Source organism: Rhizopus microsporus (genome assembly GCF_002708625.1).
Source record: "Rhizopus microsporus ATCC 52813 unplaced genomic scaffold scaffold_4, whole genome shotgun sequence".
NCBI lineage: Eukaryota > Fungi > Mucoromycota > Mucoromycetes > Mucorales > Rhizopodaceae > Rhizopus > Rhizopus microsporus.
Genome location: NW_019671919.1, coordinates 1,316,796 through 1,342,928, shown reverse-complemented (window position 1 = coordinate 1,342,928; position 26,133 = coordinate 1,316,796). Strand labels below are relative to the sequence as shown.

The 26,133-nt window shown below is 37.2% G+C and overlaps 12 protein-coding genes across 12 annotated transcripts; 7 read left to right on the top strand and 5 right to left on the bottom strand.

Annotated features, from left to right (window-relative positions):
* The first annotated feature begins 10 nt into the window (after nt 1-10).
* RHIMIDRAFT_108637 (uncharacterized protein) lies at nt 11-371 on the top strand. The gene has a single exon (XM_023605204.1). It carries the CDS (start codon nt 57-59, stop codon nt 261-263), a length of 207 nt encoding a protein of 68 aa, XP_023468685.1. The 5' UTR covers nt 11-56; the 3' UTR covers nt 264-371.
* Nucleotides 372-1,361: 990 nt separating this feature from the next.
* RHIMIDRAFT_249878 (uncharacterized protein) lies at nt 1,362-2,501 on the bottom strand (the record flags this gene model as incomplete). Its single annotated transcript, XM_023610669.1, has 1 exon — nt 1,362-2,501. One exon carries the CDS (start codon nt 2,499-2,501, stop codon nt 1,362-1,364), a length of 1,140 nt encoding a protein of 379 aa, XP_023468684.1.
* A 438-nt stretch (nt 2,502-2,939) lies between these two features.
* Nucleotides 2,940-4,367, bottom strand: RHIMIDRAFT_235732 (thiolase; the record flags this gene model as incomplete). The annotated part of the gene is made up of 5 exons (XM_023608406.1): nt 2,940-2,969; nt 3,035-3,618; nt 3,678-4,172; nt 4,228-4,271; nt 4,330-4,367. 5 exons carry the CDS (start codon nt 4,365-4,367, stop codon nt 2,940-2,942), a joined length of 1,191 nt encoding a protein of 396 aa, XP_023468683.1.
* Nucleotides 4,368-5,864: 1,497 nt separating this feature from the next.
* On the bottom strand, nt 5,865-6,706 carry RHIMIDRAFT_276881 (uncharacterized protein). Its single transcript, XM_023612655.1, has one exon. It carries the CDS (start codon nt 6,615-6,617, stop codon nt 5,976-5,978), a length of 642 nt encoding a protein of 213 aa, XP_023468682.1. The 5' UTR covers nt 6,618-6,706; the 3' UTR covers nt 5,865-5,975.
* Nucleotides 6,707-8,323: 1,617 nt separating this feature from the next.
* Nucleotides 8,324-11,744, top strand: RHIMIDRAFT_276853 (uncharacterized protein). Its single transcript, XM_023612654.1, has 13 exons — nt 8,324-8,885; nt 8,941-9,073; nt 9,133-9,216; nt 9,263-9,350; nt 9,401-9,540; nt 9,596-9,715; nt 9,772-10,267; nt 10,323-10,783; nt 10,834-10,942; nt 11,001-11,023; nt 11,071-11,138; nt 11,195-11,303; nt 11,352-11,744. Exons 1-13 carry the CDS (start codon nt 8,698-8,700, stop codon nt 11,499-11,501), a joined length of 2,169 nt encoding a protein of 722 aa, XP_023468681.1. The 5' UTR covers nt 8,324-8,697; the 3' UTR covers nt 11,502-11,744.
* Nucleotides 11,745-11,783: 39 nt separating this feature from the next.
* On the bottom strand, nt 11,784-12,448 carry RHIMIDRAFT_235729 (uncharacterized protein; the record flags this gene model as incomplete). The annotated part of the gene is made up of 4 exons (XM_023608405.1): nt 11,784-12,107; nt 12,162-12,193; nt 12,261-12,272; nt 12,328-12,448. 4 exons carry the CDS (start codon nt 12,446-12,448, stop codon nt 11,784-11,786), a joined length of 489 nt encoding a protein of 162 aa, XP_023468680.1.
* A 322-nt stretch (nt 12,449-12,770) lies between these two features.
* RHIMIDRAFT_235728 (uncharacterized protein) lies at nt 12,771-14,239 on the bottom strand (the record flags this gene model as incomplete). The annotated part of the gene is made up of 4 exons (XM_023608404.1): nt 12,771-13,598; nt 13,669-13,903; nt 13,961-14,044; nt 14,103-14,239. 4 exons carry the CDS (start codon nt 14,237-14,239, stop codon nt 12,771-12,773), a joined length of 1,284 nt encoding a protein of 427 aa, XP_023468679.1.
* Nucleotides 14,240-15,521: 1,282 nt separating this feature from the next.
* Nucleotides 15,522-17,006, top strand: RHIMIDRAFT_108516 (UPF0014-domain-containing protein). Its single transcript, XM_023605202.1, has 6 exons — nt 15,522-15,719; nt 15,768-15,853; nt 15,911-15,971; nt 16,022-16,089; nt 16,147-16,596; nt 16,643-17,006. Exons 1-6 carry the CDS (start codon nt 15,617-15,619, stop codon nt 16,874-16,876), a joined length of 1,002 nt encoding a protein of 333 aa, XP_023468678.1. The 5' UTR covers nt 15,522-15,616; the 3' UTR covers nt 16,877-17,006.
* Nucleotides 17,006-18,155, top strand: RHIMIDRAFT_276811 (uncharacterized protein). Its single transcript, XM_023612653.1, has 2 exons — nt 17,006-17,175; nt 17,235-18,155. The coding sequence occupies exons 1-2, from the start codon at nt 17,068-17,070 to the stop codon at nt 17,874-17,876; spliced, it is 750 nt and encodes a 249-aa protein (XP_023468677.1). The 5' UTR covers nt 17,006-17,067; the 3' UTR covers nt 17,877-18,155.
* RHIMIDRAFT_108518 (uncharacterized protein) lies at nt 18,053-19,567 on the top strand. Its single transcript, XM_023605203.1, has 5 exons — nt 18,053-18,298; nt 18,350-18,427; nt 18,479-18,636; nt 18,693-18,932; nt 18,982-19,567. Exons 1-5 carry the CDS (start codon nt 18,229-18,231, stop codon nt 19,381-19,383), a joined length of 948 nt encoding a protein of 315 aa, XP_023468676.1. The 5' UTR covers nt 18,053-18,228; the 3' UTR covers nt 19,384-19,567.
* Nucleotides 19,568-20,396: 829 nt separating this feature from the next.
* Nucleotides 20,397-22,049, top strand: RHIMIDRAFT_199398 (uncharacterized protein; the record flags this gene model as incomplete). Its single annotated transcript, XM_023606370.1, has 3 exons — nt 20,397-20,487; nt 20,546-21,194; nt 21,257-22,049. The coding sequence occupies 3 exons, from the start codon at nt 20,397-20,399 to the stop codon at nt 22,047-22,049; spliced, it is 1,533 nt and encodes a 510-aa protein (XP_023468675.1).
* Nucleotides 22,050-22,391: 342 nt separating this feature from the next.
* On the top strand, nt 22,392-26,125 carry RHIMIDRAFT_235723 (BAH-domain-containing protein; the record flags this gene model as incomplete). Its single annotated transcript, XM_023608403.1, has 12 exons — nt 22,392-22,464; nt 22,516-22,999; nt 23,063-23,414; nt 23,471-23,567; nt 23,630-23,830; nt 23,881-24,018; nt 24,067-24,424; nt 24,483-24,912; nt 24,960-25,071; nt 25,123-25,679; nt 25,728-26,084; nt 26,114-26,125. 12 exons carry the CDS (start codon nt 22,392-22,394, stop codon nt 26,123-26,125), a joined length of 3,171 nt encoding a protein of 1,056 aa, XP_023468674.1.
* Nucleotides 26,126-26,133: the final 8 nt, after the last annotated feature.

Genomic DNA, 26,133 nt, shown 5'->3' with positions numbered 1-26,133 from the left:
GTATGGTAGATGAATATTTGACAAGCCAAATATGCAACAGGTGTAAAAATAGAAATATGGACAATGTTGTAACTGAGAAGTCAAAACGAAGAGTACATACGATATTGAAGTGTAAACAAAACACTTGCAACATCGTATGGAATTGTGATATCATGGCTGCACACAATATCTTGGACATATTTCTATTCGCTGCAAGAAACAACAATCAGCGTCTTGATGTTTTCATGCGTCAAGGCACATCTAATGACCAACCTTTCGTATGACTGATATGACTCTCTCATACGTCCTTACAGTGTAAGTTGTATCAGTTTTTAAGTTTACGAATAAGATGTATTAACTGTGTATTTCTTAATTCTTCAGTAAAAAAAAACCATCACGACTTACCTTCAATCTACAAAAATACAAAAAGTTTTCAAGGTAAAAACATTTCATGTCTGAATTTAAAGTGCGAATTCTTCATTCCAAGGCATTTGAAAAGAAGTCTCATTTTTTTCTGACTTTAAAAATGAGGAGACAACATCCAGAGCTCAGTTTGCTTAGATTTTGACTGACACTGAGATGATATCTGGATCAATGATAAAATATCAAGATGTTAGTGATATCTTTTAAAATAAAAAAGATTGATTCAAAGAGTATTAATTCGTATTCATATTAATCAACATGAGAATGGAGCTTTTTGTTTCAACAACATCTTAACAATCCATGTAGATAAAATACAAAATTGATGTATCTTTGATCTTTGTTATCAGTTGGAACTGTGCAAGAGCAGGATCATCACGCTGTGTGTTTGTCTCTGAACACAGCGGACATTTGACTCATCATCACAAGCAGAGTGGTTAAACGCGACTTCTATTTTTGTGATCCTGCGTCTTCAAATTGGGAATAAAGTGTATGTTTCCTTTTAATAAGGTGGCTTATTTGCATAACACCAAGAGATGGACTGTGCTCTTGTTCAATCTATTTGTATCACTTGCTCTTTCCTCTTTCTTCCCTTTCTCTCTTTTTTGCCCTTGGTTTATAAAGCAAGCAATGATGAGTTCCATTTTATCTTATCTGCTGGAAAAATCTCATCAAGAAGAACCCAAGATTTATACAAGAGGAAAGAACTATTGCCTTGTTCATAAAAGATACTTTGAAACGAGTTGGTGTCCTGATTGTGGCCGTGGTAAGAGAAACATTTGTATATTATGCAAGTAAAAGTAATATTATTTTAGTGTCTTGAACTTTATTCATTTATCTGTTCTTATCTGTGTGTGTGATTTATCGTTATTTGCATGACTACTATCATCATTGTACATTTTATTGTTTATAAAATAAAGAGTGTATTTTTCATATGAAAAGAGAGAGAGAGAGATTTTTCTTTACCATATTGCTTTTCCACAAAATACGACTGTATAGTTATGTGCATACGTATCCATGGTTTCATCTTGTTCTTCTTCGTTGTCATGTATACTTTTTGCCAAGAACACGGGTGAAATTCCTAAAATGATCTTTTCATTTTGATCTTTTCCTATACATCGATACTGTGCCTTCACTTGACTTGATATGACTCTATCTCCTTTATTCAAAAATCGGATCAGCATTATATCTTCCTGTCCATGCATAGGTAAATTCAACTCTATAGCCATATCCACTATCTTTTCTACACGTTCTTTCATCTCTTTGCTCTCTTTATAGATATTCAAAAGTTCTTTGACAATATCTTCCACAAGCGCTGTCCTCACTTGGCTGATCTCTTTCGATAGGAAATTAGATTTCTTTGTCTGGGTGAGATCCTGTGTTGCCTTGGAACACTTTAGTCTTAGATCAGCAATCCATTCTGCATGATGCGCTCGAAGTAAGACCTGTTCAATAGATGAGAATGCTTCATTAATTTCACGATTGAGATGAATTTTTGTGAAATAAATACGATAGACAATGAATTCCATCAACAGTTTCTCCACCAATAATGCCACCAAGACCGAATCTATTTTATCCCCAGATAGCTTAAATAGCTCATTGAGCGACTCATTTTCATTTGGCCAGCGTTGAAGAAAATAACGATAAATAAGCATCGGTCCTTCCTCGATCTTTAGGGATGATTTTAATTGGAGTGGCAAATTGGATATTTTCCCACTCAACTTGGCAAGTTTGGCTTGAATTGTTGAATAATCATCATCAGTGACTTTAATAGACTTTGTCGATTGATATAGTTTTCCCTGTACTTCCTTTATTTCTGCGTTCACGTTTTGTAACTTTCTTCTTGTTGCTGTCAGTTTTTCCTTTTTTTCCGAAATCTTTTGCTCCATCTCTTTCATCTTTAAGCTCTTTAGTTTTAGCTGATTTTCTAATTCTTTCATCTTTATATCCATGACTTCAAAGCTCTTGACGAGCATTTGTTCATTTTCGACGTTCTTTGGCTTGGATTCGTTGGGTGCAGTACTATCATTATTATTCTTCGTATCCGCACGGTTTTCATCAACGATGGCAGTAGTGGAAAGCGTAGTGTTTTTGTCAAGCATATATTATTTCAATAAGAAAAAGAGAAAGAAAGAAAATGGATAAAAAAAAAAGTTGCAAAGCCAAGAGACATTAGTGCAACATTACAGTTGTACACTCTCATTTTAAGAGGCTGTGCCTGAAATAATAAAAACAAGCCTTCTTTTTCTTAAACCCACTATCTCTCCTCTTTATCCAAAGTTTTGTCGTAAATGCATATTGAATATAGCTTTACTTTATCTTCATGTAACTGAAATAAATGCTAGTGTAGTGAACACTTTGGATGCTTATGAAATTACAAGCCAAATAACAGTTAGTAATCTGTCAAGACGACAACTGTTCTATTTCATTTTTCAATAAAGGAACACTATTATTTATCGATAAAAAAAAAATAAGGGGAATAATGACTCTTTTTTCTCAAGAAAGAAAAAGAGAGAAAATTAATTTTTACACGATTCTTTTTATACTCTTTCAAGAACAACAGCAACACCCTTAAATAAAAAAAAAATAATTAGTAAAAAAAAGAAAAGAAATAACCACAACTGTTTATCTTTACCTGTCCACCACCAATACAAGCAGAGCCTACAGCATACTTGTTCTTTGTACGTTGAAGAGCATGAGATAAATGAGTCAAGATACGAGCACCTGAGGCACCAAGAGGATGACCAACAGCAATAGCACCACCGCTACAGTTTGTGATTTCTCTTTCCAGCTTGAGCTCCTTTTCACAAGCCAAATATTGTGCAGCAAAAGCTTCATTGATTTCAATCAAATCCATTTGCTTTAATTCTAAATTGCCACGCTTCAACGCGCCAGTAATAGCAGGGACTGGACCAATACCCATCAATGTCGGCTCAACGGCAGATGCTTGCCAGCTCACAACACGAGCAAGGGGATTCAAACCGTATTTTTCAACTGCTTCACCGCTAGCAAGAATCAAGGCTGCGGCACCATCGTTAATACCGGAAGCATTAGCTGCTGTCACCACACCGTCCTTCTTGAAGACAGGCTTTAATTTTGTCAAGTTCTCTAATTGTAAGCCAAAACGAGGATGTTCATCTTCAGTAACAAGTTCAGGACCCTTGCGTCCCTTGACTTCGACAGGAATAATCTCATCCTTAAATACTCCACCCTTGGCAGCTAATGAATATATGTTACTACTCTCCTGCTCTCCTCATCTATGTATTTTCTGCATTTACCCTTTTCATATCTATTTTGACTGGCAAGAGCAAACTCATCACATGCTTCTCTACTAATACCGTATTTCTCGGCTAAATTTTCAGCAGTGATACCCATTGGTGTAGGTTTGGGGTATTGATCGACCAATGCAGTCCAGAGGGAATCTTGAAGCTTAGGATCCTGTCCCAACTTGATGCCCCATCGAGAGCTTCCAGACAAAGTAAAAGGTGACAACGACATGTTTTCAGCACCACCAGCTAAAACGATCTCACTTTCGCCCAAAATGATTTCATGAGCAGCATTGACAACACTTTGAAGACCTGAACCACAAAGACGGTTGACGGTCAAGGCAGGGACTGTGACAGGCAGACCAGCGCGATGACCGATGTGACGTGCAACGTAGGCACCAGCAGGGTCGGTTTGAAGAACGTTACCAAAGATGACAGAGTCAATAGGAACCTCCTTTGGAAGTGCAGCAATAGCAGCTTTGGAGGCCAAACCACCCAATTCGGAAGCTATGTTATCTCATCAGTTTTTTGGTCTTTATGAGATTCGCAAGTGATAGTATACCTGTAAAATCCTTCAACTTTCCACCAAAGGTACCAAAAGGGGTTCTAAGTTTGATACAAATAGATGTAAGCAAATGACTAATAAAAAAGGTATCCAACTTACCTTTTAGCTGATACAATAAAGACTTGTCTAAGGGCCATTTCTATCGTTTAAAGAAAGAAAAGAAAGAGAAAAGGAGACATCGGTTATTCAAATAAATGCATTGTGTGTGAATCACCAATAAACATGTGAATCCTTGTCAGGTCAAAAGAAGCCAGTCAAAAAAAAAGGTTGGGTTTGTCAGCCATCGGAATTGAATATTTAGATTCAGTACAGCAAAGCAATCAGAGCTTTTTGAAAGGGGTAACTTTTTTTTTTTTTACTACGCAAGATATGTCAGTGATGTATAAAGATTATTCAGCAAATGAATGCTTTCAAATAAAACAGGACGATGCCCAGTCCTCTTTAGAAGCATCAAAAGAATAATAGAGAAAGAACATGTGTGTGATGTAGACAATGATCGCTTTTATATAAAGCAGGGTGTTTATTGAGCGCATCATTCGTCTTTGTGTTCTCTTTTTCTCTAATGCTAACTTCTAAGAGTAAGATCTGGATGTTAGAACTAGTGTACAGGCGATCCGGAACATCCTCAGTGTATACTGAATTACATACAAAGGAAAGAGAGGTTCGATGTTGCTATGAGGGGATCTTTTTATATCCAATAATCGTATACTTTGACAATCATTCATTTTAGGACGTTATTTAATTCGAATTGTTAAAAAAAAAAGTAATAATTTCGCGATATTTGTATAAAAGTACGGACTCATACTTATTGGGTGAATGCCTTTATGACCGTTTCTTATCGAGGGAGAGAGAGACTAGAATCTATTCCAGTACAGTCCACGTATGCTATGAGTTGCCATTTGTGGTGAACGCGGATATTCTTCATTTAGGGCCCGAAGCACCATACTTAGTGGGGTTTGCTTATAGTGCTGCGTAACAAACGCCATCATGGCGTAATTCCATAGCGCGCGGGAACAGAGGAAAGAAGCACAAAGCAATGCTTGAAAGAAGAATTCTCGGCGAAAGAACAGGTAGTACAACAAGGAGTGAACTTTACCAAAACGTTGAGCAAACCCCCCCTTTTTTTGCTCTCGAAACGTGCACTTATCTGGATTGCTGTAATGGGTTACGCTCAAGCCACGAAAGAGTGCCGAACGGATCTAAATAATTATAGAAACGTGACGGCCCTGCATAAAGCATATGTAGGACCAAACTAGATGACACTGGGCATTTACAGTCCACAACCCTTCACTAAGCTTAAATCTTCGTTGCTTGTGAGGCACCATTTAGAATACGCTTTTGTTAAATATAACATATCTACAATCTATATGTAGGGGTCACCCCTCTTATATGACATGTAACAATTTGCCACTTTTGCCCAGTAAAGCCAATATGTTCATAAAATGTACTGTTACACATCAAGCATATCCTTTCATCATCGTTGCTTAAGCTGTATGACTGATCAATAAGGTTAGTATTTACATCACTCATAGACTAAAGATGATAATAGCGTTTGTGTAGATGGAAATGGTACCATTAGATTTATAACAATGACTCAAAACAGGCAATGCTTCTCGACTAATTGATTTGTCATTATAGAACATGATTTATTATTATAAAAATGTATACATTAAAAAAAAAAGAGTAGATATATGCATAAATATGAACAATTACAAAAAGAAAGCAGAATATACACAATATTCACATTAAAAGTCTGTATCCAAATGAAGCTTTGCCTTCACCTTTGCCTTGTATTTTTCTGCTGCTGACAATAGAGGAGTATCATGTAAGCAAGCGATGGGTATTAATTCGTCATCTCCTTCTTCTTCTTCATCACTTAGTAAATTGATATTCTTGTTCAATCTTGTGGAAAGTTGTGAAATAGGTTCATCATCGTCGTCGTCTTCTTCTTCTGAGCTTGTGATAGAAGCAGCAGGTTTATAGGTACTACAGTGCTTCATGCTTCTCCAAGATGCTCTGGTAGCTAATGAGTCTGTAGGTGATAAAGGTGGCGGTGATACCGGAGGTGATTGCTCGAAATGACTTTGTTGTATCCAAGTGGAGATAGGTCTACGGCTTGATTGGTGCAATTCTTCCTTTGGGCGACGACTTGGGACCATCACGGATATTCTCCTTTGTCTCTGATCAACAGAAGATATACAAGGTGAATACGGATCAAAATAAGAAATAACAGAGCTTTCAATAGGCTGCGTGATGCCAGATCCAAGAGACGACAGCGGGAGTAATTGCACTTCTTCTTCCTTTTTACCTTTGAATAAGAATGATAATGGAAATGGCTTTCTTGACCTGTTTAATGTTGGCTTTCTGCTTTGAAAGTATTCAGACATAATGAAATGATCCTTGAGAAAAGGAAAAAATACTCCCCCTTTGATTTAAATACTTTCAATTTTGATGGGCTATCATTTTTCATTATCCGATATGTCACACAATAATAAAAATGGTAAACATGACGTTCAATGTGTAAATGCATTGAGCTTATTTCATCAATCCTTGTTTACATCATTTTCAAGCAGTGTTATATAAACTACATCTATTTTATCGTTCTATCTATTACGTCGCGCCTATGTTACTTTATTGCTTATGCCAGATGAATCATTTGTTGTTACTGCTACGATGAAAGAGCCAAGCTTTTGCTTAGCATAAGTTAGGATTACTAAACAACCGAGTGCAACATGATTGACATTAGTCAAAAATCGAGGCTTTGCTTCAGAACAACCCGCGGGTAATTCTGACCCCTAGTCTACGCCCAGAAACCCTCGGTAGTGCAATGCCGTGGTTCCTTTTTGTTTGTGATTATTATTTTTTGGTTTCAAAATATCCCTGGAAACGGATAAAATAGTGATTGCTGACGTTTAAATAGACATGATACAGTGAAGGTATTGTTCATTGTTTGCACTGACAATTAATGTATACCGTAAAGGTGTTCACAGCGCAGAAATGATACAACAATAAAACAAACAATCAACGTACAAAATAATAGAACGACTTCTTTAAGCTCATATGGACTTGCATTGACTTATTCATAATGAGAAGTTTGAACTATTGTAAGTTGAACTAACAGCATGGCGAGTTTGCATTTCAAAATGGGATAGATCCTGACAGTGTGGTATTAGTGAGTAGACTCAGGTACTCTAAATTTTAACGACGGCAAAGTCGGAGCCTGATCAGTGTGCGCTAAAGCGGCATTTTTCCTCAATCTTGATGTCGTTCGATCCTTTGCCATTTCTAATGAAGCCATAATCCCTTAAAGAAGTGCTCAGAACGTCATGTGGTCAAAAGTGTAATCAAGACGAATATTGTCTTCTATCAATAATTAAATCGTTACTCTCAGAGATTTCACCTTTTACTATGTCAACTACACCAAGTTTTTACGACTGTAAGTTGTACTGATAATCTGTGAGGTATTCAGTTTATCAAGCGTCGAGCATACCAATTGCTTAATCTGTAAGACCAAACCAAATAGAGCCCCTGAGTTACTACTGATGATTTCTTCTGTAGCGGGAAAGAACATTGAGGGAAGTCTTGTGTATACGACATAGGTATGTCAAAGGATTGTCGAGAAACATCTTTGAACTTTTGACTTCTTTGGTAATAGACCGTAATGGTCGATTTCTGCTTTTGTACAAAGTCGACTAACAACGAAATCGAAACATTTTGAAAACACGGTTCAAATACTATTAGATTGTCATTAATAAAAAGAAAATATAAAAACGTTATCTTGCACATTTCCAATATACCAACGATGAAGACTGGAGCGAGTAATCTGGACAACTTCCACCATACATTGGACCACCCAAACCTTCTCAATATAATTAACATTTACCCTTCATCTGCGCGATTCAGCTTTTATTTCTTTGTGTATATGGTGTTTTTGGCTTTTGCTTGTCACCATCTTGCAAATACAATAGCGTATCATATGTCATATCGTAACAGAAATTGACTACTTAATAAATTGTTATTCTCAGTTGCCGCTCAACTTTTCTCAATGAGTAAACATTTTCTCACTTTATTTGGAGAACACAGCATAATCAACAGCAGAAAGAAAGAGAGAGAACGGATGGAGTGAGATCTGAGTTGTGTCTTGGGATTTGGATAAAAGGGCAAACTAACACGAGATTCTATTCATAAAAAGTAACATTTTCATATTGTCAATAGTCGATCTCTCCTTATTTATTTTTTTCTTGTTCTTTTCTTTCCTTGCCTTTTTTTTTATCCCTCCTTGATGAGCTTAGAAGTCATACCGTTTGAAATAGCACATTGTTCTTCGTTTGAGGAAGGGTATGAACCTGATCATTTAGTAGAATCAGGCAATGAGGAACTAGATCCGAATGAGCAATACACAGGGTGGCAAACTAAAAAGTACACATGTCCTTTTTCTTACCTTTTTATATATAAACGCTCATGATTATGTGTATTTGTAGATATCCTGAATATCCTCAAGATCTTATTGTTCAATTAAAGAATGGCCCGAGTATCATATGCAAAGTGCAACTATTATCACACCATTATAAGATTGCATCGCAGATAGAATTGTATGCTGGTATAACAAAGCAGCAAGAGCATGATTCGATGTTTATTGAATTTACTCGATTGGGGTAAGTCAACACAAATAATAATAATAAAAAATTGTTGACCTTGGTTACTGGTTAGCTTTGTTACCTTGGATAACAATAACCGCTTCCAAGATCGTGAGTTAAAATCAATTAAAATTCAAGCGGACTGTGAATATCTTCGTATTGTGATCCGAGGATGTCATGACAATAGATTGAACGTTCATAAACAAGTAAAAATCTAATCTATCTTGTTGTAAGCAGTCTTGTTTATTGATGGTGTGATTAATAGGCCTCGTTCTTGGCATTAAATATATTGGGACATAATTCAATAATCCCTCCTCCGCTTTCAAACCATCGCACTTTGACTAATAATGTATGTTCTGTTTATATATGACACAAGTACTTATTGTTTGTTCTAGTTGAGTCAAGAGGATCATAAATCATCATCATTTAAACTACAGACATGGATAAAAGTCATTCAGAACGCTGAAGAAGAGGCAGCGCAAGGTACAGCCGAAGGAGAAGGAGGAGATTCAGTACTCATGACCTTTACTTAGACGAGGACTATAAGGAAGCCAAAATATACAAAGAACTGGGCGATAGATTACTCGGACTTAACAAGTTTTTATGCAATCTTGAGCATGAAAAGCAAGTTGTTGTAGCAAAGAAGGATTACGAAGAAGCAGAAAAAATAAAGGTAGGAAGAAAACATCGCCGACGATCTGAAAGTTATTAAGACGTGCATCATGTAGGAGGACATAGCTCAAGTCATGAAAACTGCAGAAACACTCTTGACACAGTGTGGCATTCAAATCACGAGTGAAGGAGAACTTTTACCAGCGGAACCAACTACAGTTCATTTGGGAGAAGAGGTAACTGATTGCTTCTATTTATTACATCAAATTCTCAATGCATAATTATCCCTCAGGAAGAAGAGAGAGATGATGCTCAGATTCCAGCAGATGAGATTACTAATTGGACAAGCTTTGACGCTTTATCCATTCAGGATGGCAACAAGCAGGAAATCACTAGCCCTTCTTTACTATCTGCTCGTATTCCTATTCCAATCACAAACACTGAAAGGCAAGCCACTGAAAAGACATCACCTGCCAAACAACCAGAGGATCCCGAGAATACACCAGAGCCACTTACCAAGGAGGACATGGAAACATGCAAGCTACCGCTCGATGTCTTTGGTATGAACATGATTGCTTGTATTCTGAGCGTCAAGGTCAAATGCAGACAGAGAGGACTAGGTGAACTGTCAAAGATCATTGTTGAAACGGCCGATCTTATGAAGCAGGATGACGCTCATGTCGATCCAGATTTCATTCATGCTTCTTTGCTCATGTTACAAGAGGCTGTGATGGATTCACGAGAATTGATATTTAACCAGACGATACAGATCTGGTACGATTTGCAAGGTAAACGCCCGTTTATTTTCTTTTATGCTTTTTAACTTAAACAGCTGTTATCTAGAGCTCTGTAGTGCAGGTTTATTAGACGACATCAACGTTTTCAGGTGGATCGAACGATTCTTTACAGCAGTGCTCTCTCGTACAGCCGACAGCAACGTTCAAATCAAGACCAAGGCAACGCAGGTCGTACTAGAGCTGATCAAGGTATACCACGATGGTCAGATGGACCTTATTCCGCTCTGTATAAAGGAACGCATGGTGAGAAACCTCAAGGAGGCCAAATCACGAGTTCAGCTCGTCAAGTCAATTACAGAAGAGATCCTCTTGCCCATCTATGACTCGTCCAAGGTGTTCCCTCATCTAAAGGATGTAGTCAATTTTCTGGTATCTTATTACAAAAATCATCATCATGCTGATGTACGTCAATCCACTTGGGAAGTGCTTTTATGCGTTGCACAAAGACTTGATATCAGCATTTTGCGTCCGTACTTGGATAGTGATACCATCAGATCTCTTGAAAAGGTAATCCCGTGATGAAGAAGGTTTTTATACTTACTAATCGGTCTTTTTAGGATGTGAAAAAGAATGAAAGTAAAGCTACAGTCAATGAATTAAGGGCACTGGCAGTAAAATCAAATGGTGCCACTGCAAGAAAGCCTCAAAAGGCATCGAGTGGATTAGGTATGATGACATTCTCTCAAGTAAATTAGAATCTTATATTATTTACTTATACATGTAGGCTCTAAAGCGGCCGTTAAAAAGGTAAGTCAACGTTAACAATAATACGGCACAAACTGACATGGCTACAGCAAACCCAAACCAAAAAGAAGAAAGAACAGAAAAAAGAGGAAAAGAAACCAGAAGAAAACGACGCGTCGTAAGAGAGCCATAACAGAATATCTTATGTACTTGTAGGGTAACCATAAACTGTAGGCTTTGTCTATTTTGTGAAGAGCATAACCCCAAGTTCAACGAAGATACCCTCATAACGCATTATTATAACCACTGTCCTGTCTTGACGAATTGCCCAATGTGCAAAACTGTAAGATGCTACAAGATGTTGATCATTGACTAATCATGATTATAACAGATACTAGAGGTTTCAACCTTGAGAGATCACTTACTTGTGGACTGCGAGCGTAGTCATTTAGTCAAGCAGTGTAATCATTGCAAATACCCTGTACCTGTTGAGCAATGGCTGCAGCATACATTGAAAAACAACTGCACAGGTAAAGGATAACAGGTTGATGCAAGAGTACAATTAATATCCATGATATATAGAAACCTCGGATAATCAAACAAGATGTCCATTTTGTCAGTCGGACATGACGAGTTCAACCGAGGCTGATTGGAGGATGCATCTGATGGATGAATGTCCCAAGAATCCAAGAAGAAGAAAGCAGAAATAGAAAAAAGTGATAAGAAAGCATTTATTAATGTTTTAAACCATTAGACCTGGCTTATTTAAGCTTAAATTTTCATTCTAATAAATAATATAAAGTTAGACTATTTAATATTTAAACTAAAGGCTTACTATATATCTTCTTCTTGTATGTCTCGGTCTCTTTTCAAGTATTTCTCTGATTTGTGCATCAATTTTTGCCTTAAAGTCTGATTCGCTATAAAGATCGACCAGCGATACTGCATCAGGATCAGAGCTCGTTATGCCTGTATTAGAGAGATCACTTAAAGTTGACAATGACGATTTGATCTGTTCGTTTTGACCAATTGTCATCATGTAACAAGGTTCTCTTTTCTCTGTTTCCTGCAGAGAAGTGATTGATTGATGAACATGTTCTATGACGTCTGGCATCGGAATCGGTTTCTTTTCATCTGATAGTGATATCTAATTGTGATGAGAATGAGTTTTGACTTTAAAAATAAAGATGTGATACTATACAGTTGTTTGCTCTGCAATGGGACAATTCGTGCCTATGTGATAAAGGATAAGTATATATATATATATTGTGATGGTGTGTAGATCATTCTATTTACCTACATGATATGTATGCTGTATAATGTAAAAATTAGTAAAGGCATCAATTTCATTCTTTATAAATATATACTTGCCCTAAAGTTAGTAGGATACCCAATCATAGATATATCAATTCTTTTTGGATACTGTTGAATAGCCTTGTATCTTTTTAGAATATTCGTATCATTCACTTTTGATAGATTGACTCCCATTGTTATAAAGAATGAATGAAAAGAAAAAAAGTTGCAATTTAATCCAATGAACAAATATATACGTAAAGAGAGAGTCTTTTTGTATCCGGCGAAAGTGCAATAATTTATTATAAACGAACGTCAAAGAGAGAAGAGGGAGGAGTGAGATATAGCATATAATGTGTGGGTAAATGATAATATATAATATGTGTATAATGGTATTTTATATATATGTGTGTGTATATAATTTTGATCTTTTTTGTTGTTGTTTGAATGTATAAAAATGTGGTATAGAATAAAAGATATAAAGAGTGTAATATAAAGCAAAAAGGAAAGTAATGGATTAAAACTCCCACTTGTTCAAGTTTTCGTCCATAAAGAACTCTACCATACTTTTAACTCTTGTACCTGTTGGATCTCTTGGCTTCATCTCTTTAATGCGGGATATAAACTCATTCGACATTTTAGAAGTAGGTCTTTGTATCATCTTGTCTAAATTGCCTGTCTGGATAATATTTTCAAATTTCAGTCTAAGCTCAGTGACTTCTGGTGTTTCAGGTCTAGGAAGGGACGCAACTGAATTAGGAGAAAGAGTTGAGCTACTTCTACCTTTAATAGGTGAATATCGATCTAATGAATCGTCTATGGCTGTATCATTCTTCATCATTCGAGTGGCCGCTGCTACTTCCGCATCATGCTCATCAGAAGAAACTGCGCTTGAACAGGTAGATAGATGTGACACAGGTTCATGCTGAATGGATACTATATCATCCTGTTCTATTTCCTCTTTGATGACTTGTATGCCGTCCGATTCCTGTTTTTCTTGTTCTTGTTCAGTTTCCAAGTTGATCTCTTGCTGTTTATCATCTTTGGTAACTGATTCCTCAACAGTTGCCTCTTTTATAACAGACTCAGTCACTTGATCTCTTTCGGAATGAACTACCGGTCTACTCTTTTCAGATACTTTGCTAAGCTTTCTCGTTCGTCCAGTCACGACTGATTTAGGAGGTGTATTTTTCGATACGCCTCCTTTAGGTGCCAACAATTTTTTGTTTGTGGCCGTAGGACTATTGTTTGTAGTGGTGTTGGTCTTTTTGTTTGTCACACCATCGGATGCTTTTCGGGACGAGGCAACTACATTTTTTCTTGCTTGTTGACGGTTGTTGTTATTCTATAATTGTCGTTTGATATCAACATTCTCTCTTTTTAAGAACAAAGAAAAAAAAAAAAAGGTCACTTACAGGCTGCAAAGTGGATTTGGCTGCGGATCTAGCAGTACTGGTAGCTGCATCCTTTTTGGAGGATACACCGTTAGTACGAGTTCCCATTTTTTGCACAGCGGAGGTACCCACATGAGTTGATTTTCTCGTATTCTTTTTGACTGATAGATCATTTGTCACTGCAGATTGAAATAGTCTGATCTCACGTTCAGCATCTTCAAGTGAATTACTTGCATAAAATATATCCTTTTGTGTCCTATGGGATAACAATAAGCCTCAACTGTGAGAAAAAAAAAAGGAGGAACTTGCTTACCCTTTCTTCATTTCTTTCATAAAAGAAGACCAGACCTGTATAGCCCCTTTACCTTGCAAGACCAAAGCGAATACAGGTAGTTGTCTTTTAACAGAATTAATATCTTTTTCTTTAAATAGAGAAAGAGAGAGAGAGAACTTACTTTATTTGAATCAATTCTGTTAATTCACAAGATGATTCGATAGGACTGGTCATCATGATTCGAAGACCCTTTTGTCTTGCACTTTGTTTGATTTCATCTTTTAATCTTAAAGGAACAATACCAAAAGTCTTTTCCATTGAAGAATAAAAAAGAAGAGAAGAAAGATAAAGAAAAAGGGAAAATTTGTAATACAAAATTTAAGGGAAATGACAAGCTAAGAAATGATCACACGTGGAATTATTAAAAACATAAACATAGAAAACACAGTGAAGGTATTATATAGTCTGGGTCACATCTGGCTTCGAAAGAGCATTTTATATCTGTGAAAATGATATCCATATTTGGATGCTCAGTAATGCAACCAGTAGGCTTCACCTGCCTTAGTTATTTGTCTGTACACAGCGATTCCTGTTAACTTTAATAGATTAAAAGTATAGATTGTATAAGAAGTGATTAATAAAGAAAAACCAAAAACAATATGTATCAAAAAAGATAATGAAAACATGATTTCTTTTTATTGTTTGCGCAACTCCTTCTTCAGTCTACTAAACGGCCATTTATTTTCTTGTCGCTTTCCTTCTAACATTTGTACTCCTTCTGTAATTGATGTCCCATTCTGCTGAGAAATTCGATGAATTTCATGGGTGATTGTGCCTCTATCTACTGTCTATGATGTTGTCCAACAAAACTTTTCATAATCTTGGTTTGTATTCTTTTTAAGAAGAAGAGATAAAAAGAATTTTTTTTATTCTAATTTATGTTGTCAGTTTGGTCAACCAAAATTAGTCACGTGTAAGTATGATGAATTCAGATTTTATATCAGAGAGAGAGAATTGGGACAGCCTTAGGTTAGGCAGTGTGGAGTTGTATAGTGACTCTTCATGTATAGGAGAAGAAGCGCCCGTAGTATTAGCCTATTTTCTGGGGCATGTATTGCTGACCTTGTTCTACAAAAATTAGTTGGTTCGCAACCAATGCCTTCATTTACCACATTTTGACTTACAAATCGGATAGCGATATTTTGTACGTGTGTACCAATGATTGTTGCATTGATGATGGCTACGAGATTTTCATATTTCTTGCTTTGGTTGGTCGTTATTATCTCAAGAAGTATCTGTTACCTTTTAATGTGCAAGCAAATAATACTTTCACTTACGGTGTACGACGACTTTAAATTCCCCAGTTTTATTTTTAAATCATGAAAAGCGTTTGTCATTAAAGAACGAACGTCGTCTTTGTAGTTGGATTGAACCGCTTTCAGTAGACACATACAAGGGAGAGCATATATCAATTTGTTTCTGTGCAGTTATTGTATGCTATTAACTTACCTCTTTCATCTTTTGACCAAGCTGGCATAACATCATACAGAAATCCAATGATACGTAATCAATTTAACACGGTGTTCACTATATATGTAATGATTGTTGTTTAAACAGTTGTCTTCAAACGTCATTTCGGAGTGTTGAAAATGAAAAAGCACGGATTTCTTTTTTTCTCTGTTTTTCTTCTTCTTTATGGATTTGTTTTTGAGGTTGTTCAATGATGACCCCAATAGCCAATTACCAGATTTAACTTGGTATAACGTGGCTATTGCGTCGTCATTTTTAGTAGTTAATGGTATGTTTACGTAGGATTAAAGGGAGTAAATAATAACACATAGATTAGGTATTATATCATTATCCCTTGGTTTAAAACTAGAGAAATCATTATTGACCAGTTCAATAAGATGCATTATTCAATTAACAATTATGGTAATCCACATTCATTGTATTCAAAAGAATCCATTCTTATAAAACGAGGGGGATCAGGGAAACATATTAGAAAATGTATTCAAGGCTCAACATCCTGTCTTGGCAATGTTAATGACATGTAAGAGCCTTTCAAGCATAAACTTAACACCAACACACACTTTGTTTTAGTTGTCCTTGTCTTTTTAAGTTCAATAGAAACAGTATATAACAAGTCAGAATGGTCGTTTAATGGCATGGTATGTATTTTTATATCTTGATTGAACATTCTTTTGCTTATTGCATGCATTCTATAGTTCCCTTCTGTGTTTTTATCAACAGCCTTTTCAACCTTTTTCATTGGCATCGTTGGAACACGTTATGCTATGAATGAAAGACAGTTTTGGTTACCCGAATTATTCATTCCGACCATTGGTCTACTCCTTGGTATCACCACGGGTGCTATAGCCGTAGGCATCTCATCTTGTCTAAAAAAGGCGGGAGAAGAATCAGGTCAGATAGAGACTTATCTGAGTTATGGTGCCAGTCGAGAGGAAGCAGGAAGAAGTATAGCCAAGGAATCTATCCGTCTAGCCTTATTACCTACCATCAATCGAATGTCAGTTATTGGACTGATTACTATTCCAGGTGCTATGACAGGTCAAATTCTTGGTGGCGCACCCATTATGAAAGCAGTGATGTATCAACAGATCATCACCTTTATGATATCAGCTACGTCCAGTCTAAGTGTCTTGGGCTCAGTCTATGTATGTAATATCAATACTATAATGTTTAAACTAATGTATTCTGTAGTATTGCTTACATCGCTTGATTGATAAAAAGCACAGACTTCGAACAGAAAGAGTGCATAAACATAAAGCAAATATACTACATGACATCAAGTCACTCTTACTTGATCTCTGTTGCTTTGATAAAATCACTACAGATGGCAGTGATGACATCAGCAGCAGCAGTGATAGCAACAATAATAAGCATAGAGAATCATCACCTCTTTTAAACAAGAAACAACTTCCTTCATACCATTAAAGAAAAAGTAACAAGATTGATCTGAATGTAAATCTAAAGTCACACATATTATAATTTACCATCCAATCACATTTTACGGAATATGTTTGTCACACTGAGTCTTACAAATACAAAAGTAAGGGCTTGACTTTTTTTCTTTTTTTTTTCTTTGCTTCATCTGTCATTTTCATTTCATTTTAAAATAAATCATAATGTCTCTTGGTTGCGACATAACGTCATTGGACTCTTTGGTGTTTGATACACCAGTTGAGTCCAACACTTACTTCGAAAAGGACGCTGCTGCTGAACTGGATTTATGGGTACGTATCGTTATAAAACGAAATATATATATAGAGTTGGTCTAACAGTTGAAATGCAGAGCAACGCTAAATTTACTTTTGACGTTAAACCTGGCGTAGGCATTTATGATGATGAAAAGTCATCAAGTCCTACACCTGCCCAATTGGAGTTCTCTGGTCTAGACCCTGTCACTTATGACACACTGGCCAATTACTTGGACTATGAATTACCCAAGCAACAGCTGGAACAACAACAAAGCAAGCCCTCATTGAAACGTATTCAACCACGTCCTTTGGCGCCTGCACCTGTTCCTCCCGTTGCTGCTACTCGTCAAATTTTGTTGCCTAAACCTTCTGCCCCATTGTCTCCTGTCGCAGACCCTAACCAGCTTTTGGCTGCCCTTCTTTCTACTGCCACATGTCCTGGCTCGCCTTCATCCAAAAAGACTGACTCAGTAGCTGGTGTCAAGCGCCCTTTGGAAAAGGCAGGGGATGGTGTAGTCGTCGATGATGACAAGCGTCGTCGTAACACAGCAGCTAGTGCACGTTTCCGTATTAAAAAGAAGATGCGTGAACAAGCCATGGAACAGTCTGTCCGTGAGATGTCTACCAAGTCAGAACAACTCCAGGAAAGAGTCGATCAACTTGAAAGCGAAATCAAGTTCCTTCGTAACTTGTTACTCGACAAAGTTGCTTCCAACAAGCAACAACAACAACAGTAGATTCAACATCATTTTTGTATATTCAACATATTCCCACTTAATATTCAACATACACCTATAACTGTACCATAGATTCAACATTTGTACTTTCTTATAATTCAACATTAGCATTTCAACAATGGATGTATCAGCATTTCAACACTGATACTTCTTTATTATTTCAACAATGACATTTTGCATTTCAACAATGAAGCCACTTTTTTAGCATTTCAACAATGAAGTCTTTTTTCTTCTTAATTTTGCATATTTCAACAATAAAATAAAAGCGCTCTATTTTCCATGACAAACCGTTTTTCCCTTTGCGTGTGAATTTTTTTTATTTCCTTTTTTTTCTCTCTGTCTCTTGATAGTAATGAGCCAAGACAAAGAAGTCATCACATCATCTCAATTGAGTTTTCCTTATGGCGGGCAACCAGATATAAGTAAGGATATACTTTAAATACAAAACATTGAAAAACTAACATGATACATAGTTCGCGCAAATCAAAAGGATATTTACTATACAGCCATTATTAAAGAACAGTTATCCACTATTATACAACAATTCCTTGGTATGAATCACACACATGAATATGCAACACAATAGTTAATATATACTGCAGGCACACGGTTTCAACATTTATGGCAAAAGGAGATCAATACTCTTTCTGATGTATGCTATTATAGCTTGACTACCTTGTTGGGATCACAGACATTAGGAGAGGAATACTGTGATATTGTACAGATTAATAATTCAACTTTAACATACCCAAGATGGATGGTACACATATATACAAATATAAACCTGACTATAGCTAATAATACATTTATATATAGCATCGAGCCTGTCTTGTCTTTGCACACTGTCTATTGCCTTATATTTATTCCAAAGGCATAACAGAATTAAAAAAGCGATCAAGACACGAAGAAGAAGGATCAAGGAAGGAAAGAGCAGTTCAGTTATTATCCAAACTGCATGAAACTGCATCCAAATACATACAGCCTATTCATTTAGCTATATTCTACTTTATTGGTGCTTATTACAATTTCTCAAAACGGATGACGGGCATTCGATATGTAAAGTTGACTATCGCTTTCAGAAATATATCTAATTCTTTCATAATAGATCTTTACGAGACGATTGGGAGCATTTGAACAAAGAGCAGGTTATGAAGTATTAGGAGCATTGATATTTATCCAATTGGGCATTCAAGCCTTTTTAGCCATACGTAAAAGAATGGAAAATAGCAAACAAGTAAATCAAGATGATGAAAAGCAAGTAGTTGTGGCAGAGGATGACTTTGATTTCATGGATGACATTGTAGAGGAAAAAAATTTAACCTATGAAGAACTTCAACTATTAAAATGTGCTTTATGCTTGGAAAAAAGACAGTCGACGACGAGTACACCTTGTGGACACTTGTTTTGTTGGAGCTGTATCATTGAATGGTGTGAAAATAAGCCAGAATGCCCACTTTGTAGAAGTCATGTCAACATTTCTCATGTGTTTCCACTGCACAACCTTTAACTTTATCCTTATTTGCTGGAAAATGTTATCATATCGACGGATAATCATTACACCGGTTTATTCTGTTTCATCTTTGACATGGTTGTGATAGCAATGACAATGGATAATGATAAAGAAGATACATTTTGCTATATAGAGTTTTTACAGCAATTACTTCTTTTTTTCTCTTGGAATTTGAAATCATTTTAGGGCATAAAGTAGATGAGTACACAAGCTCAACTCTATTTTTTAACCGAAAGATTACCCTTGTGTTATTGAAACCCGGGTTTTTACTTTTTTAAAGTTCAGACGCGCCAAAACTTTATCAAGTTTTCATATGAGACGTGTATTCATGCTATAGAGTATAAGAAATATCTTTTTGGGAGGGGTTATTTTAAAGGAGAGAGAAAAGGAAAGAATAAAAGGATGTACAAGGGATAAAATACGAAAAAGAGAAATAAAAGAAAACGGCCAAAGAATAAAAAAGAACAATAGAACAAAGCAAGGAAAATAATTTTTTCCGTTATAGAAAAAAAAAAAAAAGGAAAAGCTAAATGATATCATCCGTGTTTCTTGTAACGTTGTTTTCTAGAAAGTCACTTGTTTGTTTGTTGTTATATTCTATCATTTTGCTCCTTGAGAAAGAAAAAGTACGTTCATTGAGCAAGATGCCTTGACTTCAAGACGCTTAATAAATATTTCTCATCATTTGTTCACGTATGCATCAACATACTGCCGCAGCTGATAATGCACAGATAGCATAACTTCCATTGTTACGACTATAACCCACCCCCCTTGCCTTATAAGAAACTCACCCCATCTTATGATTATAAATTAAAAAACATCATAGCTTCCGGAATAAACTTTTTTTTTTTCTTCCTTTGTTTTACAATCTTAAAATGCATAAGCTATCGTACTTGAGCATTTTACTGCCAATATTGCTTTTATCACAGAATGCATTTGCACAGCACGACCATGGTAGCATGACTATGGATGAGCCAGTACCCGCGTTCAATGCTACTGGAGATGAGCCGATGTCATACGCATTATATCCTGGAGAAAAAAGTTACTTTTACCTTCATGTCACCATGATGGTTCTGTCATTTTGGATTTTAATGCCTTTAGGTAAGATCCGGATGGACATTTGACATCTATCAGACAATGCTTATCTCGTTATGACTAGGAATCATGTTTGGTATTGCCAAATCGTCACTACATGTCCCTACACAGTTATTGGCATTCGCCGTAGCTATGCTTGGTTTCTTTTTCGCAAAGCTCTATGGCCATTCAACGCCTCATCTCTATAAAGGAAACTCACACCACACGCTGGGTTGGATCATGTTTTTGCTGCTCATCATTCAAATGGCCGTTGGCATTGTGCGTAAAATTGCAAACGCAGTGGCCCGCAGTAATGGAGAGTACGAGCGATTGCAGGAAGAGCAAGCTCATCTTATGGGCCAATCTCCTTCATCTAGCAGCAGTAGCACATCAGATCGCCACAGCGAAGCAAGCGGAGAAACGTTACATATGAATGAGTTTGATTATGACAAGCATCGTCAGCATCACTATGAGGATGAAGAGGATGAGGTTTGTATGACTCCTACAGAGATTGTTGCTCCCATGGAAGAAAAGCCTACGGTGACCATGCGTCTGTTTAATGCCGTTTCGCCTTTTATACCCAAATTCATGAAGAATGCATTTGTGATGTTCGCCTATAATCCATTTACAAAGGTCGTCTGCCGTTATTATCACATGATTATGGGAAGAACATTTATTCTCCTTGTCTTTACTCAAACCTTGAGCGGTCTGGTCGTCTATCATGGCGTTTGCAGGTGAGTGCTTGCCCTTTTTCTTATTATTATTTGAACTCACACTCTGTTCCCATTACAAAAAGATCATGGGAAGTCCTAGGCTGTATCGCTCATTTGATTAAAGGTGGTATCTTTTTCTTTTATGGTATCATGACCTTCGGTAGATATCTCGGTGCTTTTGCCGAACGTGGATGGGCATGGAACCGTATTGACGGCGGTTCGAGTTTTAGCTTTGAAATGATTGAGTCCAGCTTGATTTTCCTCTATGGTATCACAAACACCTGGATGGAACACTTTGGTCAAAACCCCGAATGGACGCACAAGGACTTTGAACATGCCAGTCTGGCCTTCATGTGGTGGTGGTGTGGTTTAATTGGCATTCTGGTCGAAAGCAGAGCGCTGCGCAGACTTTTGGAGGGTACAGAGCCAACAAATCGCGAGAAGCAACAGCAAACTTATTCCTTGAATCCATTCCCTGCATTGACTGTTTTCATGACGGGCATTTCCATGGGAAATCATCACCAGGATACGGCTTACTCTAGCAACATCCACTGGCTCTGGGGACTCTTACTCTCATCTGCCGCTGTTTGTCGACTGTTTACATACGTTTCACTCTATCGCAATGCGCCCACCAGCAAGAGACCCAGTCGTCCTCCGACTGAGCTCGTGGGTGCCTTCTTGTTGATCGCTGGTGCTATTCTCTTTATGGCCTCAAATTCGGGCACCCTGTTGTGGCTGCGTCGTAATAATGTAGATTCGATGTTCTTGATGAATGTCTGTGTGGCTTTGACATCAATCACTCTGACCTATGTTGCTGCCCTTATGATGATCAAAGCTTGGTCTAAGCGAAGAGAAGAAGCAAAGAGAAGACGTTAATCTGTTCATCATTCGTATATCATCATCCACTCATTTACATATATATTGTTTTTCCTCAACATAATCAATTTAAATATTATTTTACTATTCTACCTTTACCTATTATTTTAATAATAATAAAACCCATATTCTTTCCATACTGATTTATTGTATATACATGTATTCTTCATTCAAAGAAAAAGAGGGAATCTTTACTTTGCACATAGACATCAACTTCATTTCCTTTTTTAAATTTTTATACTTGCCTTTTTTTTCCTCTTCTTCTTCTCTCTTTCTCTCTTTCCCTCTTTTGATAAAGAAAATAAAAGGGCTTTTTTATCCCGCTTTTAATATTCTATTGAAATGACAGACGTTAAATCTGCTTCTCATATAACAAGCACTACTCTAGCTGACGGTGTCACTGTCAAGATCAACGGTAAAGACCATCGCTCTCTTTTTTCTAAAAACACCTAACCTCTCTCTTAAGATCACGTTTATCTTGCACCTGAGCACTTGGGTGAGCCTTATTATGTGGGCAGAATAATGGAGTTTTGCACTTCTTATAAGCGCAAAGGACTGCAGGCTCGCATCGCTTGGTTTAATCGTCCCAAGGATGTCATCAACAGAAAGTCGGCGGATCCCTGTCTCTTGGTGGCTACGATGCATTCCGATGTGAATCCCGTTTCCTCCATTCGTGGCAAATGCGTTGTCACTCACAAGTATTATATTCCCAAGGATCAACTGGATGAATATAGGAAGCAACAAGACCATTTTTACTATAATCAGCTCTATGATAGATACATACAGCGTGTGTACGATGTGGTCCCATGTGAAACAGTACAAAATGTGCCGCCAGAGACTTTGGAAGCCCTTAAACAAAGATACCAATTCATTGTTGTGGAGCAGGGCAAAGCATCTGATTTAACGGTAGCTAGAAGGACTTGTTGTGTATGTCAAGAATGGTGTTCCAGGTAATATGATACACACATTCGGTTATTTTATGAGCATACCTTCTCATTTTTTTTTTATAAAAGTGCTGCTTCTGTAAAGTGTGCAGCTTGCCAAAAGAGTTATCATATGGCATGTCTAAATCCTCCACTCGTCCGTAAACCGTCTAAAGGGTTTGCGTGGCAGTGCGCATTTTGTACACGCCAAGAGGCTCTTGCAGATTCATCCAATCATCCAGAAGCAACCAATCAGAAAAATAAGAACGATTTGAAAAAACGCCAAACCCGTACAACACGATCTCAGCTATCTAAACAACAACAACAACAGCAACAGCAACAGCAGCAACAGCAGCAAGCACCATCGTCTTCTTCTCAGGAACAGCAATCATCAAGCTCTGAGCAAGCCTCTTCTTCTAATACATCCATGATCAAACTAAAAGTAAACAATCTCAAGAAATTGAACAGCAAGTATCTACGCAAATCAAAAATATTCAGTTATTTATCTTTTTTTTTGCAGATGGGGAAATCAAAATGACAAATATGTGGCCATTTAGATATTTTGGTGTAAACACAAACATGGGAGACATCCTAGGTAACAATTACATCCCCCCCCCTATTCTCCCCTTTTTTCCCCCTTGCTAATACATTGCATAGATATTGATGATAGAATATATCCAAGAGCAAAAAGTAGGATAGGACCCAAGTATCAAGCCAACGTTCCTGATTGGGACATGGCAAAAAATCGAAGCATGTCCCCTATGAGTGAATCAAACTCGCTTTCGAGTGGTAAAAGTAAATCAAAGAAAAGCGATAAAAAAGGCAAGTCGTCGCAACGATCAAGTAGTAAAAGATCAGGTAAGAAACAAGAGGTTTATTGTCATGTTGATATTGACATTGATCTATAGTTGAAGCAAGTCCTGATAATTATGCTATGGAAGGTTCTAGCTTTAATGGATCCGACCAATTTCCAATGGCTCCTATTAGAGGTGGTGATGATACAGTAACATGCCTTTATAGACCTGGTATCCTTGACGATGAACAGGGTAGGTGCATACGACTGAACTTGAAACGATTGCTTATCTTTTGTGTAGTTGATGACTATATGAACCAAGTTAAAGAGCTGACTAATATACCCCTTCCACCCCATTCTTCTGACTTAATGGATCGTGCACTTTATGAATTAGAACAAAGCCATTATCACACAGACATTGCCTTCGAAAGGATGTCTCAGCTTACACAGGATGAGTTTAAGCATATTGTGGATTGGTCCGATCGGGAAGTGCAGGCATTTGAGCAGAGTATTCGTGAGCATGGACATGACCTGAACTATGCTAAAAAGAGTGTAGAAACTAAATCAATGGCTGACATTGTCCGTTACTTTTATCAATGGAAGAAAACAGATCGATATGAACCTGTTTATTCTGAATGGACTAAGATATTTAAACCAATGTAAGGTCTATTATTAAAACATATAACCATCAGTTTCTGACATATGCACCCTGTTTAGAAAAAAATTCAAAAAGCTAGGACAAACAACAACATCAGATGAAGACATTAAAGACGATGTTGAAAGCGATGAAGAGTCTGATCCAACGATTGTGCCCAAGGATACATATGGTGATAGGTCATACCAGTGTATGAATTGTTTAACCAATGAATCAACTATCTGGAGAAGATCTCCTTCTGATATTGACAGAAAACGAAAGGTGTTTAAACAAGTCCTTTGTAATGATTGTGGTATCTATTGGCTAAAGTATGCAAAGACAAAGCCTATATCAGAATCAATTAAGAGAATGAATGGACAAAATCATGTCAATGGCACTGCGGGTATACCAAATGGCAATGGTTCTGCTTCTACCGATATGTCAAGTATTTTACAAAAGCGCAAACGAAATGAATCTTCATCCAAGGCAGTAGTAAAGAAATTAAAAGAAGAGGTAAGTGCTTTCCATCTATCTCTAGACTTCATGCTTATACTTGTTAGAAATCTGAAATGCTGCTCAAGTTCGAACCGACTGAATGCAAGGTATGCTTCCAGTTTGGACCTGACGAAAAACTATATACATGTTACGACTGTGGTCTATCTGTTCACAGCGGTAAAACATAAATCATGCTTATATTTATTCTGTTCTCATCCGTTTCTTTAGATTGCTATGGGATCGTTGATTCAGACAAAGAAGGCTGGTCTTGCGATCCATGCAACAATAGGATCAATCCAGTGGCATCTTATACTTATGAATGCGTACTATGCTTTAAATCATCTGAAGAATCAAGACAACCGCTAAAGAGGACATCAGGGTATTACTGGGCTCACGTACAATGTGCTGCATTCATACCTGAGATCAAATTTGTTCAACCAAGCACCTTATCACCAGTCGAGTATATCGGTTGCGTGAACAGTGCACGGCTGGAAGTCAATTGCCAACTCTGCCACGATACACGAGGGGTCTGCGTTGCTTGTAGTGAATGCAGAAAGACAGTCCATGTGCAGTGCGCTATTGAACACAAGTTTAAGCTAGCATTCGAAATACAATCACCCACTACAAGCGCAGGAGGAAAGGCCAAGATTCCGATCATTCCTGCTGGTCTGTTTCATCCGACCTCACCCTCTGGTTTAATGGTGCCTCATGTTTGGTGCCCAACACATAATGTTGCGACACGTAAATTAATTGAGCTGGACACACGTACCTTAAACTCACAAGAAGTAAGAACATGTGTTTATCGAACGCCGTCATGCTAACTTCTTTACTAGTCTTCTATTATGACTTATGCAAAGAACTACAAGCCAATTGCTAAAGGCACAACACCAGCCATGAGAAGGTTCCGTCAAGCCACATACCATACATATCATGCATTCAACCATCGTCATTCATCTCATTATCATAACCATCGCCATAACAAAATACCTAATGCTCGTGAGGCAGCGCTGGAAGCGTTGACTATGATCGAAAATGTATCGCTAGATCAACTTATTAGTCCATTGCCGTTATCAGCCAAGCCTTCTCTTGCTCCCACCAAGCAGTTTCCCAAACGTATCTGCGCTTCAGAAGGCTGCCTGGTTGAGCACTCGCCTATCTGGTGGAATATAGAAGGAGATTCGGAAAAAAGAGTTTGTCAAAAATGTCACACTTCAAAAAGCATAAAGATTGAATAAAGAT